Below are 19702 nucleotides of genomic sequence, written 5' to 3' on the forward strand. Positions count from 1 at the left end.
CCCTGGGCAAATGAGGGTTCAGTGGCTGGCAGCCTGATGTCACCTCCTGCCTCAAAAGCAAGTGATGATTGACATCATTCTTCATCCATCCCTGTGCCATAGGAAATGACATCAGAGGCCCATCATGCTCCCAGGGCCCCGGGAGTCTCAGGTTTCTGAACTCCCTGGTTTCTGAAGCCTTTGAAGAGAGGGAATTGTGTTTACAAGTCTCAGCCTGCTCTTGCCCCGATCCAACTTTTCTTTCTTTCTGTTCTCACCAGCAGATTCCACCACCTGTAGTTCAGCCAAGTCAAAGGTAAGTGCCAAGGCAATTCTGAAGGTGTTATCCCTGTACAAGCCAGCCCACTTTACTTTTGGGTTAAGGGAATTGGGAGAATTGCAAGTGGACCCCGAGGAAAGTTGATGGTCTCTGGGAAGGAAGGTAGGAAACACTGATGTCCAAGATAAACTGAGAAGTTGCTCACCTTGACAGTGCTTGGTGAGGCATCTGGTGTTGTGAAGGAGCTGGCTTGGGAGGCAGTGTTGTCCAGTGGTTAGAAGCACAGACAGTCCTGGGCTTGAGTTCTGGCTCCACCACTTAGTAGCTTTGGGGCACTGAGCAAGTTACTTAACCTCTTTATGAGCCTCAGCTTCCTCATCTGTAAATGGTGGCTAATATTTATCCCCATAAATGGAGTTAACAATAAATATGTCCCATATAACTATGTTTAAGGTCTTTGGAGAGCCCAGAGCAAGCAGAAGGAAGGAAATAATAAAGATAAGAGCAGAAATCAATGAAATTGAAAACAATTGAGAAAATCAATAAAACCAAAGCTGGTTCTTTGAACCAGATCTCATAGCCAGCTACTCGCCTGCTCCAGCCTGCCCTCTGAGACAGAACCTGTCAGGCGAGGCTTCCTGCCCCAGGCACACCCTGCCCGACTGTTAGATTAGAGCTTGATGGCCAGTGGTGTGTCTTAGTCAGCTCAGGCTACCAGACAAAATACCATAGACTGGGTAGCTTAAGCAACAGAAATTTCTTTTCTCACGGTCTGGAGGCTAGATCCAAGACCAAGGTGTTATCATGGCCAGTTTCTGGTGAGAGTGTTCTCCCTGGCTTGTAGATGGCTGCCCTCTCCCAGGGTCCTCATATGTTACAGAACGAGCAAGAGAGCTCTGTGGTGTCTCTTCTCATAAGAGCACTAATGTCACCATAAGGGCCCCACTCTCATAGCCTCTTCTAAACCTAATTACCTTCCAAAGGCCCCATATCAAAATGCTATCACATTGGGGGTTAGAGCTTCAACATATGAATTTGAGGGGCAGGCCACAATTCTGTCCATTGTAGTTGGTGAAATCAGTTAAGTATTGGCTGGTTGAACTGGGTCTAGTTCTGTCTGGGTCTCTAAACATTGGCTGGTGCTCATAATGTATCAGATGAATGCACTGGAAAGAAAGAAAAAAAGCTACTCTAGTCTGCAGAGGTCCCTTGTAACTTCTCCATAAAGCCTCTACCTGCATACCTCTGGTGATGGGGAGCTCACTCCATCACAAGACTTCTGTGGCAGGAAGCAAGTTCATTATAGTGACCTGAATCTAGCTCCTTGTCCCTTCCACCCATTGCACCTGCTAGCCCCTGGTTTCCCATAGCTTCTAGACTAATCCCTTGACCTTTATGTGCATCTGCTCATACCCTGGTAGAGACTGATTCAAAGGTCTGGAGCTCAAATAGAGTTTAGTTTTAGACAAGGAGGCCTTGGGAGCAGGGATGTTCAGGAAGGGTATTTCCCAGGGGACATGAACAGCACGAACAGAGCGAGAAGAGAGGGGGCTGAGAACAGCCCTCGAGACATGGCTTCCTAAAGGGTAAGAGGGAGAAGAAGAGTCCCCTCCAGAAGTCAGAGGAGAGGCCAGAAAGGGAAGACTAAAAACTAGATTGGAGGAGGCAGTGATAGGCAGCATGGGGGATCACAGAAGTCCAAGACTAAAATACACCCACAGGGCTTCAATCCAAACCATCGAATTGAGCAGGGCTCTTGAGCCACTTTTGGCAGTGGAGCTGGCCTTTGGATTGATCTCGGGTTGGGATTGTTGGGGCTGGGCACTGGGAGGAATGGCTGAAATGCATGGCAGTGAGGTGCAGTGGGAAAGGGAAAGGAATTTGGACAGGTTGCCCTGGAGAGGCCTGTACACACTGAGTAGGGGCAAAGGCAGGTTTCCCAGGTGAGAGCGGAGAGAGGGCGGGATAGGGGCTGTGGTCAGAGAAGGGTCTCTGCCAGGATCTGGTGATTGTAACCCAGGATAGTCTATGTGAAATGGGTTCAAACTGACAAGTATTATTCACTGCTGAGAGAATATTATTACCAGAGGCCTGTCTAAAAGGATTTATCTAGCGCTGGATATGGAGAACGGAATGGAAATTGGGCTGGGTGGAGACACTAGACCAGCCCCCAGCTCACAGGGAAGAGTTGAGAGTCTGGATTAAGACCAGAAGGGGTGCCAGGGAGGCTTCAGGGTAGGGAGGAGGGCAGCGGGGATAGTCTCTAGAGCGGATAGTGACACTCCAGCTGGACGGCGGTCCCGGGGGAACGGCTTATGATGCCAGCGGGCTGGTGCCCGGGTGGGAACGTGGAAGGCGCTGAGGCCCGCCTGCCTGGGGCTGGGTGAGAGGGCAGCGCTGGACGCAAGCCTGGGCGCCTCCTGATACTGACCTGTCTCCACCCAGGGCTCGTGGGCGCCCAAGAAGGAGCCTTATGCCCGGGAGATGCTGGCGATCTCCTTCATTTCGGCCGTCAACCGCAAGCGGAAGAAGCGGCGGGAAGCGCGGGGGCTGGGCAGCAGCACGGACGACGACTCTGAGCAGGAGGCGCTCAAGCCGGGGGCGGGGACGCCGGCGCCCGGTTCCCAGGACGCGCCCGAGGGGCCGCTGCCGGGCGCGGTCGCCCCCGAGCGCCTCAGCCCCCCGGCGGCGCGGGAGGAGCGGCCGGCCGCGGACACGCGCTCCATCGTCTCGGGCTACTCCACGCTGTCCACCATGGACCGCAGCGTGTGCTCCGGCGCGGGCGGGAGGCGGGCGGGCGCCGGGGACGAGGCGGACGACGAGCGCAGCGAGCTGAGCCACGTGGAGACGGACACGGAGGGCGGCGCGGGGCCGGGGGCGCGCCTGGCGCGCCGGCCCTCCTTCACCTCGCACCACCTGATGCCCTGCGACACCCTGGCGCGGCGCCGCCTGGCCCGGAGCCGCCCGGACGGGGAGGCCGCGGGGCGGGGCGGCCCCCGCGTCGCCGAGCCGCCGGGCTCGGCCTCGTCCAGCAGCCAGGAGTCGCTGCGCCCTCCGGCGGCCGCGGCGATGGCAGCGCTGGGCGCGCGGCCCTCGCGCCTGGAGGCGCTGCGGCTGCGGCTCCGCGGCACCGCCGACGACATGCTGGCCGTGCGGCTGCGGCGGCCGCTGTCGCCCGAGACGCGGCGGCGCCGGAGCAGCTGGCGCCGCCACACGGTGGTGGTGCAGAGCCCGCTGACCGACCTCAACTTCAACGAGTGGAAGGAGCTGGGCGGAGGGTGCCCCTCGGAGCCCGCGGGCGCGGCGCTCAGCGACAACAAGGACTCTGGCCTCAGCAGCCTGGAGTCCGCCAAGGCGCGGGCCGCGTCGTCGGCGGCCTCGCTGCCGCCTGCGCCCGGGGCCCCCGGCGCCCTGCAGAGCCAGCCCCCGCGCCGCCCGGCCGCCGCCCGCCTCCATCAGTGTCTGTGACCAGCCCCGTCCCTCCCCGGCCGCTCGCCCCCGACTCGGCGCCCCGTGGGAAGCAGGCGTCTCCTCTGGCTTGCACCCACTCCTCTGTCGCCCCGGGGCGGCGCTGAGGCCATGCCTGCAGTTGGTGTGCTGGGATTGCTGGGGGGCAGAGCATGGGGGGGAGGGGCCGTGGTAAGAAGGAATAGGCTGCTGGGGGCCTGTGTCCCCTGGATAAATGGCAGTGTGCCCTCGTGGGCCTCTCTGTGTCTGCACTTAAAGACCCTTGTTAGCCATGGGGTGTGGATAGGGAACCCCCAAGTCTCAGACTAAAGGAAAGACACTGGGTGATGCTGGTTCTTCGCTTCCTTCCTCTCCCACCACCCCTTAGCTCCTAGCTCCTAGATAAGGGGGGCACTGTGTATGTATGTCTGGGGAGAGGGGGTATAGGGTGTTGGTGTCCATGAGAGGGGGTGTGTGTGTGTGTGTGTGAGTGTGTCTAGTCACTGTCCAAAGATGTTTCCAACAGCAACTTCTGCCGCCCCTGCGCCCTTCGTCTCCCCCCTCCCTCCCCAGGGCTCCCTGCCTTTGGTGCACACAGGCACCCTTCCCCTGCTGTTTTTCAGAGCCAGAGAAGGGGGTTGGGGCCACTCCACAGAGGCAAGACTGAGACTCTCACTAGGTTCACTGCCCCACCAACCTTTTGGTAAACTCTAAATCACTCCCACACCCACAGCACTTTGACCATGGGGAGCTGCCCATTCCCCAGTCAGTTTGGGGAGGGTCCAGGGTCCCCCCCCCACTAGACCTCCCTTGCCTCTCTCTCTGTTCTTCCAGCTGTGCCTGCTTTTTCCACAACTCAGGCACACAGACCCCCACCTTCTGCCCTTTCGGGGCGGGGGTAGTAAAATATCCCCAATCTCTCTCTCTCTCTCTCTCACACACACACACACACACACACTGATTTCTGGGGTCTGAGCTGGGCTCTCCTTCAAGATGGGCGAGACCCAGCTCCCTCTCCTCTTCCCATTGTAAATAGACCTCCCATCCCCAGGCCTCCCACACACTCACCAGGCCTCCCACATGCCCTCACTCATTCCAGGGAAGCCCACGTGGGGTTGTGAACCCTACCGCCACATCTATCAGTCCTCTTGGTTTATGCAAAGATTTGCTGTAAAGTAGATTTCTCTCTCCTTCCTCCCCCTTCCTTTTATTGTAAATATTGTCTCTAAATGTGTAACATATTATAAAGAATTTATAAGGATTTTTAAAGATGTTTTGCTCATTTAAAGAAGTGTTGTAACAGTGTTGGATAAGACTCTGGCCCCACGTCCGCATGTCTCCTTTCACTGTGTCTTTGACACCTCTCTAGGCGACAACTAAGATTTCCTGCTTCTGAAAAGTCCTGTCTTAAAAGTATAGTCTATATCTTGGAAATAAATGGCCTTCCTTGAGGCATGAGTCAGATGTCTCACTTGTTCTGGAGGGAGGAGAGGGCCAGAGGAGGTGGGGAAAGAGTGAAGTCTCCAGCTCAGGGAAGGAGGGCAATGGGGGCTGGACCAGGTGGTGGCAGAATGGAGGCAAAGCTCTTCCTCCTGGCAGTTTTGTAGGTGTCCTGTTCTGGAAGACTGGTATGAGCAGTGACATGGGCACAGAATGTAGGGTGAAAGGGCAGGTGACCCTCATTGCGCGGAGGTTTCCATGCACCTGCTCTCTATTCCTACAGAGGCCAGGTGGGTGCACAGTCACCTTCTCAGGCCTGCGTGGACCTTCAGAGTGGTCCAGAGGTGCTGCCCAGAAGACATGAGGCTTGGGCGAGGCCCAGGACACTGATAGGGCCCATCCTAGCCAGCTGTCATCACAGGCACTCCAGGCCCTGGCAACATCCCAAGAGGACGGTACGAGTTTTGCACACTGTCTTATTTACAGGTGCAAACTCACAGCATGAGACAGGTTTCCTTCTATGCCTTGGCTCGATAGTTTCCCTTGCCAGCTTCCAGGCTGCCTTTGATGAGCCTAGTATCCATCTGTAGGAAAACCAGGTGACAGTCATCACAGAGAACCAAGGGAGGGGCGCAGGAGCTGGGAAGAGAGTCCCTTGCTGAATCTCCCTCCTTCCTCCACCTTTGCCCCAAAGGTGGTTTTTGTTGGCAAATGAGCTAACAGTTAGTGTTAGAGTGGGCTCACATTGGCCCCAAGGGCTTTACAGGTCCTAAGTCAATCTTCCAACATTCTTTTTTTAAATATATCTTTATTGATTTCAGGGAGAGGGAGATAGAAACATCAATGATGAGAGCCATTGATAAGCTGCCTCCTGCACGCCCCCTACTGGGGATCAAGCCCAGAACCCGGGCATGCGCCCTGACCAGGAATTGAACAGAGATCTCCTGGATCCTAGGTCAATGCCGAACTGTTGAGCCACGCCAGCTGGGCTTTTTCCTTTTTTTTAAAAAATACGTCTTCCAACACTCGAGCTGTACACCACTTTCATCTCCATTTTATATATGAGAAAACTAAGGCACAGAGAGGTGACATTACTTGCCCAAGGTCACACAGTTAATACATGGGGGAGCCAGGATAAACCTAAGCCCAGAGAAAGGACATAAGAACAGGGTTGCCTGCCCATTGGGTCACCTTCGGTAGAATGTGCTAGGCTTTGGATGAGAATGGGTCAAAACCCTATGTTCTCCTCAACTCTCCAAAAATAAAGGAGAAATGGAGACATCTCCAGTAAAGAAAAGCAGAGAATTTGTCATTAGCAGACTTGCCCCATAAGAAATAGTAAAGGGAGTCCCACAAGCCAAAATGAAAGTACACTAGGTGGTAACTCGAGTCCACACAAAGAAATAAAGAACACCAGTAAGAGTAATTACAGAAGGCAGTGTAAACATTTTTATGTATAATTCTTTCATTTTTGTCTTTAAAAGGCAACTGCATAAAGCAATAATTATAAAACTGTGTTGACAGGCTTATAACATATAATGGCGAGGTCTGCCTGCGATGGTGTGAAGGACTGGGCGGGGAATAGAGCTATAATGAAGCAGAGCTTTTGCACACTATTAAAATTAAGTTAGTATTAATCTGAACTATATTGTTTTAAATTAGGGTGCTAATTATAATCCCCAGGGCAACCGCTAAGAAAATAACTGAAAAAAATATCGTAAATGAAACAAGGAATTAAAACGATATACTCGAAAATACCTATTTCACACAAAAGAAAGTAGGAATCAAACAATAGAAGGACAACAAGAAGAAACCAACCCACAGCATATGGGGGTAAATAGCGGCAGCAGACATAGATTCTACCTTATCAGTAATTACACTGAATGGAGATGCGGCAAATACCCCACGTCAAAAGGCAGGGACTGGCAGAGCAGACTAGAAAAAATGATCTGACTACGTGTTGTTTAAAAAAAAAAAAAAATCACTTTAAATTCAAAGACACAAAAACGTTGAAAGTAAAAGGATGAAAAAAGATACCATGCAAAGGTTTGCCAAAAGAGACCAAGAGTAGCTATCCAGGTATGGGAGAAAATAAACTTTAAAGACAAAAATTGTTAAAGACAAGAAGGACATTTTATACTGATAAAAGGGTCAATCTATCAAGAAGATAAAATTATAAATATATATGCTCCTAACAACAAAACCCGAAGCAAAAACTAACAGAATTAAAGAGAAAGTAGACAATTCAAAGTAATGGTTGGAGACTGCTGCTTTCACTAGTGGCTAGAACAACGAGGCAGAGGGTCAACAAGGAAGAACATTTAAATGACGCTATAAACCAGCTACGTCTCACAGATCTCAGGAAGATCCTACCCACCCTTGCTGGTTTTGCTCTGTGGTTAGAGCACCAACCCGCACGCTGAAGGGTCCCGGGTTCGATTCCAGCCAAGAGTACATACCTTGGTTGCAGGCTCTATCCCCCCGGTCAGGCAATCAATTGATGTGTCCCTCTCACATCTCTCTCTCCCTCTCCCCCCCACCCCACTCTCTCTGGAAAAAAAAAAAAAGCAATGGAAAAAATATCCTCGGATGAGGATTTAAAAATAATAATAAAAAATAAAGAAGACTCTACCCAACAACAGCAGAATACACATTTTTCTCGAGTGCACATGGAACATTCTCTTATATTTTGGTTGGCTCCCCTACTAGATGCTGATCATAGTCCCAGCGAGCAGTGCCTGGCAAGGAGTAGACATTTCATAGGCATTTGAAGGATGAATGAAGTGCTTGGCATAATCCTAGCATGCAGTTGACAGTCCCATTTGCTACTTGCTCTTGAACTGGCAATGAATGGAGTGATTCTGGGAGATGAGGGGTTTTTGGCTCCTCTCCCAGCTTTCTGGGAATAGGATGGGAAAGAGAAGGCAATATCTGCTGACATTTTTAAAAGGACATAGGACCTTGGCTCAGTCAGTTGGAGTGTTGTCCCGTACACCAAAAGGTTACGGGTTCGATTCCCAGTCAGGGCACATACCTTGGTTTCAAGTTCACTCCCTTGTTGGGACGCATATGGGAGACAACGGATGATGTTTCTCTCTCTCTCTCTCCTTTCCTCTCTCACTCTCAAATCAATAAAAACATATCCTCAGGTGGGGATTTAAAAAGAAACAGGACATAGGGATGCGGTCCGGCTGTCTCAGTCTGACCGGCTCCTTGGTAGGTGGGTGGCCCATGGAGTGGGTCAAGACAGTTCAAGACAGTGAACAGATCCTCAACCTCTGTCTCCAAAGACACTATTGACCTTCATAGGAGAAAAAAAGTGCAACTGGACCTCCCGTGAGGCCTGGAAGACCGGCTCTGGAACACTGTCATTACCTCACGAGATAGGAGGCTTGGTATTTGGGGGAGAAGGTAGAGGAAACCCAATAATACCCCAGGCCTCAGCTAAGCAGGAGAATGCCTAGAAGGGCAGCCTCAAGGACCTTAGAACATGCTGGAACAGTGGCACTGCCTTCAGAATTCCAGGAAAACCTAAAAAGCCTCATCAGGACATCTGGGGGTGGGGCAGGCTGGACTCAGAGATGACGACCTGGAAGAGTTCAGGCAGCTTGCTGGCTACAGGGTCAGGGTCCGGGGCCCCCACCCAATCAGAACCAAGGACAGATCTCCCCTCAGGGGTCTTTCCCTTTCAGAGGAGACCAGGGGTGAGTGGAGCCAGTAGGCCTCTGAAGAGAAGGCAGGAATGCAACATGACGGGCTGAAGCTAGATCTGCAGACGGTATGTTTCAAACTGTGGGTTTTGACCCATTGGAAGGTCATGAAATCAATGTAGTGGGTTGTGACTACAATGTTTAGAATTTAACAGAAAACAGTGGAGTGCATTGTAATACAGTCAGTGCTGTTTCACTAACCATACGGGTGTTTGTTGTACTGTTGAGATGAAAATGTATTCCTTACCATGAGTTGCAGTATTTAAAAAAGTTTGAAAGCTGCTGCTCTTGAAAAGTAAAACACACCATGAAGGGTCATCTCACTCAAAGGGCAGGAGGCCGAGACCCGACCCTGGGAACTACTGGAGGTAATCAGACCCTACTTGGTTTGGGGGGAAAGCATTGGGTTTGGGGTCAGGCAGAGCTGGATTTGAATCCTGACTGCATCTTACTGGTTGTATTACTGAGCCAGACACCTCACCTCTCTGGCTCTGGCTCTGGCTCTGGCTCTGGCAGCTGCCGGTAGTGCCAGTAGCGCCCTCACCGTGGTGGAGCAGCTAGCCCACTCGCCCCTCTCCAGCGCCCGCGCTGTTGGTTCGAGGCCCCCAGGGGCAGCAGCAGCCAGCCCCAGGCCATTTCCACCCCTCCCCCCAGCCTTGCCCAATAAGCTTGGGGGCAGTTGACTACCAGGGACCCCCGCCCTCTGCCCCACCCATCCCAGCACCTTCGGGGTGAAGCTGAGAAATAATGAGACAGCAGCCTACAGGAAGGAGATCCAGGAGAGGAAAAAGAAACGAGTTTTATTTAAGCCCCAAACACTCGGCTAGAAAAGGGAAGAGAGCAGGGAAGTGGGAAGAAGAAAAAGGACATTAAAAAAGAGAGACAGAGAAAACACAGCAACCCTTTTCCATTCAGAAGTTGTCAAGTTACACTGACGGAGGTCACAGAATATCCACAGAAGCCATCACTGCTACACCAACACAGGCCCTACGGGGTGGCCGGGCAGGGTGGGGAGCCAGGGCTGGCCCCGGGGCCCCACCTGGGACCCCTCTCAGAGCCCCAGGCTCCTGGGGAAACAGCATATTGTGGAAGGGACGGGAGAGAAAGCCCGGATGTGAGGAACACGGCACGGTGGGCGGGGGCCGGGAGGACCAGGTACAGGGCCCCCCACGACTTAGTTTGCTCTCGGTCAAGCACACACTGGTGACAGCAGCGAGGCGCATGCAGCGGGGGCGGGGGCATCGACGTGCTTGGGCTTCAAGGCCCGAGGGACGGGCTGGGAGGGCGGCCAGAGCGAGTGGTGCAGGGGCGATGGTCGCTTCACACGCGCACGTCCGCACGCCCGGGGCCGCGCACACTCGCACACTCACACGGGTCACGTGCGCCTCCACCTCCACCCGTCCGCACGTGGCCCACACGCATACAATCTCTCGCAGCTCCGCACACCTGCACACACACGTTACACACGTTCCCACACGCAGTTGTGCAGGTGGGCACGTGCTGACGCCCAAGCAGCTTTCATGCACCTACGTGCGCACGTCTCCCACACGGGGGTGGTGGGTCGCACCTGCGCACACACGGGTAAGTGCACTTGTACCAGTGCACACGCACACACACACACACACACACACACAGGCTGTGCCTCTCAGTCCGTAATGCGCAGGAACCAGAGTGAAAGATGCGAATCCCACTGGGCTTCACACGAGCAGGTAGGGCGGGCCCAGGGTTCCCTCCATCTGCCCCCTCGTGGATGGACACTTCCCCCTCCCCCCACAAAGGGACATTCAACTCAGGACAATGACTGTGGGGCACACATTCAGGTCACAGGGCTGAGGGTGGCAGGTGAGGGCAAGTGAAAAGTAGCAAGCAAAGAGTGATGGAGTGGAGGGAGGAGGGGGCACCACTCCCCCCTCCCCTCCCAAGTCAGGGGTCTCTGTACAGCCAAATCAAACCAAACCATGTTACTGGACCACAGAAGCCAGGCCAATGTGCCCATCCTCCAGCCCCCCTCCCCCACCAAAACAGTGGCCAGGGAGAGAGCGCCGTGGTTTTCTTTTTTTTTTCTTTTTTAAATATTTATATATATTTATATTACGTATATTATATATATAATATGTAAATATATTTTTAAAACAATATAAAATGTTAAGACACTTCACTTAAATGTAAAGAGTTGCCTGCAATTAAAAGTAATTGCATCATTTATGAGGTCCTTTTTTTTTTTTCTATTTTCCAGGTTTTGTTTTTTTCAGGAGGGATTTTTTTTCCTCTTCTTTTGTTCTTTTTCAAAAAGGCTTACTTGCCTTTTGTACAAAAATGATCCAAAGTTAGAAAACAAGGATGAACCAACAAAAACAAAACAAAACAAAAAAGAGAAATGAAGAAACACAACCCAATTTTCCCTCCCTCCCCAACCCTCGACAGCTCCCCCAGGCTCTCGCTCGGAGAGGACCTTCCCACCGGCTCCCAGGGTCTAGCAGGTGCTGCCCCTTCAGGGGCTCCTTCCTTCTGTGCTTACTCAGGGGGACTAATCCCAGCCCTCCCTCCCCTGTGCTTACCCCACTTTGTGCTCCAAACAGGAACCCTGCGCCCTGGGGACGCCCTCGGGCCTCCTCCTCCTTCCCCACCCACAGAATCTCCCTGCTGGCCCCTCACTCTGCCCTCCGGGGGGCCAGGGCTGAGAACCAAAATTGGCTTCTCCCTCCCCCTCTCAGGGCCTGGCCAAAGCCTCCCTGAGGACAGCTTCTGCAAGGCAGCCGTCCACAGGTAGGGGGCGCTGGCCTCAGGGACCCTCAAGGATCTCACAAGTGGTCACCAGCTCCCAGTTTAAAGACCGTATCTTATCCCTTCCCTGAAAATCCTCAGTCTCAAAGAGGATGTTCGAAGGTCAAGTCACCCTACCCCTGGGGCCAGAGCCAACCTCACTGCCCCCTGCCAACCTCCTCTGTATTCCCCCCATTTCCCTCACAACCAGACCCTTCCCACCCTCCAGGCCTCAAAATCTAATTATCTAGGCCCTTCATTCTTGCCCACCCCACCCCCATTAAATAAGTTAATGTCATTTAAAGTGCTAAATTAGAAAACTAAAAGTACCAAATACCCCTCCTCTGGGCTGCCCTCTCCCAAGGCAGTGTCCCCAGGGTCAGGCTGTCTGCTCAACCCACCGTCCACCATCCACAGCCAATAGTCCACAAGAGCCCCTTCCTCCCCTGGGCACAGGCCAGGTGGCTCTTCATCACAGCAGGAAGTCCCAGAAAGCCAACTCCTCTCCGAGGACACAGATTCAAGGGCCTCTCACATACCCCACACCCACCCTGAGGCCCCTCAAACTCTGAGGCCCCTCTCCAGCCCAAAAATCTTGACTCCAGGCCCGCTAGGGCATGAGTGGCCCAGAGCAAAGGAACAGCCGAGTTCAGTCACGTGCCGAGCTTGGACAGGTGGGGCGCCTCCAGGGTGAGTTGGCCGGTGTCCCATCTTCCAGCCTGACACTGGGGTTGGTCCAATGTCCAGGTTTTCCTCCAGGAAAGTTTCTGAGGGAGGGGAGAGCCGGTATCTCGGTATCCGTATCTTGCTGCTCCAAGTCTCCGTGGCTCAGAGTTTGTTTGGAGTGCTCTTGGGAAGTTGGGGGGAAGGGAGGTGGGAAAGGAGGAGGCGGGTACAGAAACTTTGGGATGGACTTAGACAGCAGAATGGAGAAAGAGAAAAGGGAGGGAGGTGATAGGAAGTGGGCCATTTCGGAACGGGGAATCAAAGGAAGGTGGTGTGTTTTGGTTCTTAGTTTTACTGTTTTACTTTAAAAAAAAAAAAAAAAAGAACGATAATTGAAAGTGAATCATTTAAAAAAACCCAAAAACACCAACAGGGGGTGGGTAGAGAGAAGTGAGGAGGGCCACACCCATGGCAACCCTTCCGAGGGTCTGGAGAATGGAGTGGGGTCAGGTGGAGGTGAAGAGGAGAGTAGGGAGATAAATGTCAGGGGTCAGGGAGGGGGAAAGGCTGGGGTGGAGGCGTGAGGGGGCTTCTAGAAGGAGATGGAAGAATTCCTTGCCCCAAACGAAGTCAATACAGGGATAGAGGTTCTGGAAGCCGAGGGCTTTTCTGAGACTGGGCTTGAGGTCTCATTCGACCCGCTCATCTCTTTAGATGGTTTAGTGGCCTGGAACAAAAACAGGGGTCAGGGGTCAGAGAGAGGAAGGGAGAGCCTTCATGCTGGCCCCCAGCTGAAGCTTTAAAAAAATGAAAAACCTCCACATATCCAACAGAAAACTGTAGAAGGAAGAAACCAGAGGGGCATCTGAAGAATTTGGTCTCCATGAGACAAGGGGGAGGGGGCGCTGCAGGGCAGAAAGGGGGCACAGAGTTGGACCAAAGGGCCTGGGAACTGGGGCGGGAATATAGGTCCAAGGTTACTGATAGGAAATAGAGGAGGCGGAAGAGAGAGACCAGAGAAGCACAAGGGCGCCAGGGCCAGCAGACAGGGAGATGGGGCGTGGGGAAGAGGACAGGGGAGGAAGGAAGAAGTGAAACGTTAGCTGCCACAGGGGTGCATGCCCTCGGGGCAGGGCACGAGGATAGGGGCTCTTAGTCCCAACTGGCCAGCAGCCCAGCCAGGGCCCCCTCCTACCTCAGCAGGAGGCTGATTCTAAGCAGAAGGTCTTGGGATGGCAACTGAGTGAGCTTGTCCTCCCAAGGGAGCACTTCCCTAAAGAATCTCCCCACCCCCACCCTGGAGGAAAAGGCTCTGGCTGCATTGAGTCTCACTCCCAACTGCATCCTGTATAACTCTTTCTCCAGCTTTGAGCTGGGCCTTGTGAGTAAGGGGGGTCACTCCCTGGTAACACGTCCCTCACTCACCAGTCAGCTCTGATAGAAACAGCCCAATCCCTTCCCCACCTCCAGCAACTCCCTGCATCTATCCTGGTCCTGGAGGTTTGTATGGTTCCAGAGCCATCTGCATCGCCTTCACAAGGGGCTGATGTGTCACAAATGCAGATTCCCGGGCCTGCTCCAGAATCCATCTCTGTGTGGCCTCAGGAGCCTGCATATTTGGCAGACACGCCAACGGATCCTGCTGCACACTTAACTGAGATCCACTGGGTTAGGGCTACACAGACTGGGTTTTCTCCCTGCGCTGTCCCTCCTGGCCTTGCTTACCTACTAGTAAAAAAGACAGAAAGGAAGAGGTCTGGAAGCAGAGTGCTCTGGCCTGTGGCCAGGGACCTCCTGCGGGTTAGGTCTGCGCAGGGTCAATCTGTTTCCCACGACCTACATTATCAGCCAGCTGCTGGGTCAGCTCTATCAGATGCCTTGCAGCGGGGAAGCCAGACTGCCCCAGCAGCTGGGAAGGGAAATGAGATCGCAGGCAGCCTGACCACTGCCCACGAACCTGCCCTTGCTGCTGGTGATCATCTTTTCTTCCCCATGTGCACGGTGATTCATCTGGGGTTTGCTGACCACACTGCAGTCTGCAATCTGCATTTTCCCCCAGTCAAGGCAAGCTCCCCGTTTGGGTCTTCTACCCCTGTCCTCTTCTGTGGCCACGAATTCCTTACTCAAAGGGGTTCTGGGGCTGCAGGCACAGGGTCTTTCCATTCACTCAGTCCTTAGCCAAGAGCCATGTGCCAGACATGGCCCCTTAAAGGCAACCAAGAGTTCTCCTACTCCCTGTCACTTACCTTGGGCTCCTGTCCTGCCCTGCCCCTCCCACCCCTTCCTATTTAAAGTTCTTTCCCCCAGAGCCAGGTGGGAGAGGAGCTGTCCTCTTTCTCCCCTGCCCCCCCCAAGTCTCTTCACATCTCACCAGGTCCCTGGCCAGCTGTTTGATTCCCTCCTGGCTGTCATCTTTGTTCTCAACCCATCTCTAGTTAAAAGATTTTTCTGTTCCTTCCCTTCAGCACTTGTTAAAAGCCTCTGTCTATTCTGAGCTTTGGTCTTTAAAACACCTGCCTTTCCACTTGGGGCCTCCACCTGGCTCCTGCATTCACCCAGGTGATGTCCCCCTCCGCCCACAGACAGTGCAAGGCCTCCAGACGTCAGTACTCAGCAGAGTTCACATGGACGCCACCACCCACCCCCTCTTCTTCACGACCTCTTATGGTTGCTCTGTGAGCATCTGTTTGGTAAAGTTCTCTCAGGCCATCTTCCCTCCCAGGAGACTGGCTGCAGTGGCAGCCAAAATCCACTTCCTGAGGCTAAGGGAGCATGTCCAACTTGTGTGCGTGACCTTGCCCTGTGCTGCTTAGAATTCTCAGGTGACACAGCTGCTGTCTCTGAAAGTTCCTGCCTCTTGCATTTCACCAGCCAGTCCTTCCCTGTTGCTCCCAATTATGTCCAGAGAAGCACAGCTTTGTCACCTCTGTGGCAGGGCAGAAATCTCACAGTTGTTCGGCTTTCAGCTAGGGAAGGCTGGACCCATTAGCTGGGGCCCAGAGGGCTGGGCCCTGCACCCCCCCTTCTTCCTGTGGGTCAGAGGCTAGGCTCTCCATGCCCTCAGCATGCTAGCCTGTCCCTCCATGCTATGACGCAGAGATTTCCATACAGGTGTAGATCATCCTGATGCAGCAGATCCTGCTGGCACCTCCTCCAGGACCATTCCCAGTGCCCCCTGCCCCCTGCCTACAACCCTTCTTCCTTGCTATTTGCCTAAACCAGGCGCTGGGCTGTCAGGAGAGGCGGGGCTTCTCCCAGCCCAAGGTGGGTGGGCCCTGATAAATCTACGGCAATTTCAAGCAGTTCCTTCTCCTTGCCAGTGGCTGATTTAGGAGAGCAATAAGAAGAGAGGGAGATCAGTTGGGGGCTTCTAGGAAATGTTCTCCTGCTTCTAAAAAGATCTGTGTGTCTAGGACCCCTGGAATGAAGGCAGCCATGGGGGGAGGGCAGAATGATGGGCCAGCAGGACCAAAATAGGAAAGAGACCCAGTTCCTGAGGCCCTTGAACTGCTGCATTCCCCAGTCCTGGATCCTCCCTGCTTCCAGACTTCTTGTTTTGTTACATAATACCTTTCCTTATTGTTTAAGCCATTTGAATTGGAGTTTCTGTGATTTGTAGCTAAAAGCATTCCAACTGATACAGGAGGCCCCAAGCTGCTCCCCCAATGCTCCTATCAACAATATTCAGGTCACTGGTGCCATCTCGCCAAGGCTCGGTGAGACCCACAAAGCTAGGCTCCCTGACAAAGCAGGAAAATCCAGCATGAAGACAACAGGATCTGTATCAGGCAAACCTGGGCTGAAGTCCCAGCTCTGCTGCTTCCTCACCGTGGGACCCTAAGCAGGGTCTCTCGGGGGGGCCTTCATGCCCTCACCTTCAAAGCAGGGAAAACAGTTCCTACAGCATCATAGTCACATGAGATGATGCAACACAGCATGAGGCCTAGTGTCTGTACTCAGGACACAATGAATGGTAGCTATTATTATGATTATATCATTTTAACATTTCAAGTCTCCATTGTCTATTTCCACCTGGATTGGGCCTGATACCTGGCAAATTCATGCATCCATTCATTCACCTACCCAACAAATATTTACTGAGAGCTCATGTGGGCCAAACGCTGCTCTGGGTGCTACAGGGATTATCAGTGACAAAGCAGATAAGTACACGTATTTTAAGATATAAAGTTGTTATGAACATTAGATAAGATACATAAACTTGGTACATGGAAGATGTACTGGCTATTTTCTATCTGCCTCTCCACGCCCCCACCCAAGTCCTGCCCTGCTCTGTGCCCTGTTTGGCTGACCACTCCCCTACCGGAGCCTTTGCTAACTAGCTTTTGGTTGGGTTTGGCCAATGGGAAGATGGCTGGGGGGAGAGAGGGGGGGTGAAGTTTCTTCCCCCACTACCCCCCTCCTTGGTGTTGTGTTGCAGGCAGCAGCCCCGCCCTCCGTAACTATAGCTCCTGCTGTCCAGCTCTTATTGGGCTCCCTGAACTCTATGCCTTCCTGCCCCCTCTCCCCAGGGAGGTCCAGCTTCCTGCTTTCACTAGTCCCCGGGTACCTCAACATCCCTTGTGTTTTCCCTCAACCCTCTGGGTGGTCCCTTCATTGCAGTCCCTTCACCTGAGCCATCTGAGAGGATACAGTAGGTGCTTATAGAGTTCTCAGCCCTAGTAGAGGAGGGGTTGTCCACAGTTTCACATGTGCACCAAGACCTGGATCTTTGCACCCTGGGAATCTGGCTGCCATCCCAGCCCTGGATCTTGAGCACAACATCCAAGGGATTTATCTCAATTATGTCTCTGATTTCTCTGTAGCATCAGGCACTGTTGCACTATCTCAGAACCTCCTTCCCTGGCCCCCAATTTCTGTCTCTGGTCCTGGCACTTCTATTCCCCTCCCCCACCACTGTCAAAGGCAGCTTCGAGCTCCAAGTGTTAGAACCACGTGATAAGGAAGAGGTCTCTGCTCAGTCCTTGACAAGTGTACAGTGTGACCAAGGACAGTGGCAAGTCTCTCCCTTTGGAGAGAGAGCACTTGGTGGCTTTCAAAGCTCTTTCCCACACCCAGCATCATGAGACCTCAGAACCTGCCACTGGGTTTTTTATCCCCATCGTACAGATGAGGAAAGAGCCTGCAAAGGGCAGAGGACTTTGACCAAGTTCACAGACTGAGCTGGTATGGAGCCAGCCCAGGGGATGGAGGCCAGGGGACCCAGGGCAGAGTGGCTGAGCAAATCAAGGGTGTGGGCAGAGGGCAGGGGGAACTGGGCAGAGGTACCCAAGCTGTCTTGAAGAGCCCTGGGCCACATGTGAAAGATTATCTATTTCCTTATAGGACAGGGCACAGGTTTCAAGCTGGGGGAGTGACATAATCAAATCTGCATTTTACAAACATCCTTCCCACCCACAGGTCTGGGAAAACAGGTGAGAGGTGACAGAAGTCACAGGGAAAGTGCAAAAGGGCATGCATTTAGGTGGTGGGGCATGAGAGAATTATTTTCCCTGCCTCTGTAACTTTACTTTAAAAAACACGAAACGTATTACTATATTAGAAAGAAGACACTTTAAAAAAAAAAAAAAGGCTACTAGAAAAGTGAGAGAGCCATAGCTAGGCCAGTGGCAGAAGTGTGGAGAGAGAACAATCATGTCTCTGTGGGAGGGGAGGGGAGGGAGGAGCTCCCAGAGATGCCCACTCGTGGGGGGACAGCTGCGGGTAGGTGACATTTCCTAAGCGGACAGCAGCTGGCAGGCTTGAGCTCAGAACAGAGACCTGGGCAGGGACAGATGGCACCTGGTGCCTGAGGAGAGGAGCATGTGGTATTTGGAGAAAAGAGGCCGAGGAGGCAAAGTGAAGAGGCGGTTAGAGGAGAAACTCCCAGAAAGGAGTCAGGAGGCTGACAAAGGACGAGAGGATGTCAAGTAATGGTGGGCCCACACAGACCCCGTTGTGTGTGTGGAGGGAGGTCATACGCGGTCACGCTGCAGAGGTGGGGAGAGTCTGGTTTAGAGGCCACTGGAGATCTAGCCCAGCGCAGGGGTGAGGCTGGAGGGCAGGCGGAGCGGGCTGAGGACCGAATGGAGGAGGGCGTGGGGGTGATGGAGGTGACCGGGGGGCCAGGAGATAATGTGCGTGCCGGGAACAAGGGAACACCCCATAAACGTCAGCTACTGCTCTGGACACAAAGGAGGGGCCAGCCTGCACAGGACAAGTGGAACTCATCCAGGGTGGTGTCAGGAAAAAGCTGGGATGGGATTTGCAGGTTGTATTGGGGGACCCGTGAGGAAGGTGGTGAGCTAGTGGGAAGCTGGTGAGGAGAGGTTGGTCGGGGTAGATGGGAGTGGATGGTCCATCTCCACTGGCTCCTCCAGGGGACCAGCAGGCAGGCAGGCCCTGTGTGCCCAAGACTGTCACAGGGCCATGTGGTGGGAATGACTTTGGGATTCCTGGGTCCCAGTCCTGGCTCTGACCCACCTTGCTCTGTACCCCTGGGAAGTCCTTTTCCATCTCTAAGCTGTCCCTTCAGCTGTAAAGGAGGCGCCTGCGCTCACCCATTTCTAACCTCCTGCCTCTGAGCCTAGAACCTTCTTTACGCCAAGCATCCAGACATTTCACAGCCCCCATCCCCACCCCAGCACCCTGGTTGGGCCTGGCATACAAGGAGCTGCTGAACCAAACAAGTGCACTAAAGGTCTCTCAACATCTAGGCCCAGGGACCACCCTGCATCTCTGACTCAGCCACACAGGGACCAGAGGGCAGAAACACCCACGGGTGAGGTCAACTCTAAACGCCAAACCTGCTAATTAAATTTGACAGAGGGTGAAGAACCCTTGCCGCTCCTTCCCCACCTGGGGGTCAAAGTCTCTCTCTTTTCTCCCCGGCCCCATCCAATGTCAGCAGGAGGACACTGAAACCCAAACACAAGACTGGAAAGCAGATGCAAGGTGGTTTCTCCTTCAGCTGGGATACGGCCTGGGAGCTAAGAGGGAGGCTGAAATGAGAGTGGGGGGGGGGGCACAGAGTACGGAACTGAGAGTGGAGAGAAGGAAGCAGAGAGGAGGGGGTGGCAGAAGATGAAGGGGCATATAAGTTCCCCTCCCACATCCCAGAGCAGGCCAGACCTTAGGAGGGGCCCCGTCATTGGGCTGGTGGGGAGAGGAGGCTGCTCGCTCCCCCTCCTCAGAAGCAGCCGGGGAGAGGGCTCCCTCTGGCCCTGTGGGAGGGGCCTTGTGAGGGGGAGAACCTGGTTGAGAACCTAAGTTCTAAACCAAATCCAGAGCACTGGGATCAGGGAGAGGAGAGAGATGGCCCAAGGGGCTGGGGGTGGGGGGACAGTCCTGGCAGAGACCTCTCTGGGCATCAGACGGGAAGGTGATCACAGGAGATGGACAGCACACAGCAGGAGCACCC

At 53.5% G+C, this 19702-nt stretch overlaps 2 protein-coding genes across 11 annotated transcripts in view; one reads left to right on the plus strand and one right to left on the minus strand.

Annotated features, from left to right (window-relative positions):
• Nucleotides 1-5157, plus strand: part of ARHGAP23 (Rho GTPase activating protein 23) — a 72830-nt gene extending 67673 nt beyond the window's left edge. For 8 of the 10 annotated variants that reach the window (XM_081161085.1, XM_081161082.1, XM_081161090.1 and 5 more), the window contains 2 exons: nucleotides 261-295; nucleotides 2705-5157. In XM_081161085.1, coding sequence (XP_081017211.1) covers nucleotides 261-295; nucleotides 2705-3727 — 1058 coding nt within the window. In that variant the 3' untranslated portion in view covers nucleotides 3728-5157. The remainder of the gene's footprint in view (nucleotides 1-260; nucleotides 296-2704) is intronic. The other 2 variants (XM_081161084.1, XM_081161091.1) reach the window with 1 other exon arrangement.
• A 5858-nt stretch (nucleotides 5158-11015) lies between these two features.
• The window catches only part of SRCIN1 (SRC kinase signaling inhibitor 1), a gene marked incomplete at its 5' end in the record, with an annotated part of 66878 nt that continues 58191 nt past the window's right edge, over nucleotides 11016-19702 (minus strand). The window contains one exon of the mRNA XM_081162004.1: nucleotides 11016-13012. Within this exon, the coding sequence (XP_081018130.1) occupies nucleotides 12878-13012 (135 nt within the window). The 3' untranslated portion in view covers nucleotides 11016-12877. The remainder of the gene's footprint in view (nucleotides 13013-19702) is intronic.

This window comes from Miniopterus schreibersii, assembly GCF_964146895.1.
Source record: "Miniopterus schreibersii genome assembly, chromosome: 16".
NCBI lineage: Eukaryota > Metazoa > Chordata > Mammalia > Chiroptera > Miniopteridae > Miniopterus > Miniopterus schreibersii.